At 40.8% G+C, this 1,652-nt stretch overlaps 1 protein-coding gene across 1 annotated transcript in view; it reads left to right on the forward strand.

The window, feature by feature from the left end:
- Nucleotides 1–1,317, forward strand: part of LOC104987983 (UPF0428 protein CXorf56 homolog) — a 7,270-nt gene extending 5,953 nt beyond the window's left edge. The window contains exon 3 of the mRNA XM_010839120.1: nucleotides 1,255–1,317. Within this exon, the coding sequence (XP_010837422.1) occupies nucleotides 1,255–1,300 (46 nt within the window). The 3' untranslated portion in view covers nucleotides 1,301–1,317. The remainder of the gene's footprint in view (nucleotides 1–1,254) is intronic.
- The last annotated feature ends 335 nt before the right edge of the window (nucleotides 1,318–1,652 follow it).

Raw genomic sequence — 1,652 nt, forward strand, 5'->3', positions numbered from 1 at the left:
GAAACGGGAAGTCTCACGTTGGTGGTGGGGTATACAGTAGTTCAGCTTCTGTGCAGAGTAATTTGGCTGTTATCTACCAGAATCTGAAGTGGATACACTCGGAGGATTTACCCATCAGGTAAGACATTTTGGTTCATTCATACAAATAGATAGAATGGAGTCCTTATAAACAATGAGGCAATTCTTTTTCAACTGATTGGGAAGGATCACATATTTTTTTAACCAAGATACATTTTTAAGTGAACAGAGAGGCTGTTTCACTGTAAGTGAACAGGTGGGCTACATTTGTCTAAAAAGGAAGAGAAAACTTTGCTGTGTTATCAACTCTGGGAGGAAGGGAGGAACAGTATTTGCCAGTAACAGTATTTGCCTCTGGGGCTGGGGGAGGGAACCGGGCGTGTGGAAGATGAGTGGAGAGGATATTTACCTTTCACTTTATACTCTTTTCTATACCATCTGCACATACTGCTAATTTAAAAAGTTGAAACAGGATGGGGAAGGGAGGAGACAGGGGGGTAGCTGGGACAATAATCTGGGGAAGAGATACTAGTGGACTGGGCTGAGATGGTGGCAGGAGGGTGGAGAAAAGTAAGTTCAAGACCTTTTTGGAGCTAAAATCCACAGGATTTGTGGATGAAGTAGATTGTGGGAGATGAGGGAAAGAGAAGACAAAGATGAGTCCCAGGTTTCTATGAAGCAACTGGATGAATGGAAGAGTCTTTACCTCCCAGTTGATTATCTAAGGCAATGTTGTGTGGGCTGTTGATCTTGACCACCTTAGTTCAACCTAGGGCTTGAGTTCAACCTATTCTACTTCCTAGCTCTGTGACCTTGGGCAAACTGTGTAACTGCTTTGTGCTTCTTCACCCTCATCTGTAGAATGGGAATGATAACGTGACCTACCTCATAGGGTGGTTGTAAGGATTAAAGAGTTTAATACACGAACACTTTAGAACAGCTCCTGGTACATAATAAAAGCTATACAAGTGATTACCACTGTTGTTATTGTTGGTGTTATTGTTACTGTGAACCCAACTGCTTCTGTGACTATAACTACTACCACACTGCCTCGTCTGTCAAGAGGGTGCCTGTGGATGGAAGAAGTGCTTTAAAATAAATACATGTGTAAATCAACAGCTGATCTAGGAAAGGAAAGCTTTTGAAAAGCCATTTTAACATTTGAGGAAATGGCAAGTGAGGTTGGTAGATGATGAGATTTGTTCGTATCTTTTTTAACTTCCGTTTTCTGTGCAGACCTGAAGGCATTGAACGACAGTACAGGAAAAAATGTGCAAAGTAAGTATTAACAGTGTGGGTTTCCACGAGCATAAGAAAGTGGAGGTAATGATGTGTTAGGAAAAGCATCATTTGGAGACAATTCTCTGTTACATCTTTATCCTTATAATTGTAACCTGCCTTCAGTTATGCAGGTAGGCTTCTTGAAGAGCTGCAGTTGGCCAAATTACATCTCTGACCAACTGGCTACAAAAAATGGGTTTTGAAACATAGTATTATTTTTTAATTGAGGTGTAACTTATATATAATAAAATTTGCCTTCTTAAGTGGACAGTTTGATGAGTATTGACAAAAGCATACAGCCACATAACATCACCCCTCCTGTGACATAGTACATTTCCAGGGCTCCTTTGCAG

Source organism: Bison bison, unplaced genomic scaffold, assembly GCF_000754665.1.
Source record: "Bison bison bison isolate TAMUID 2011002044 unplaced genomic scaffold, Bison_UMD1.0 scf7180017846278, whole genome shotgun sequence".
In the NCBI taxonomy this organism is placed as follows: Eukaryota; Metazoa; Chordata; class Mammalia; order Artiodactyla; family Bovidae; genus Bison; species Bison bison.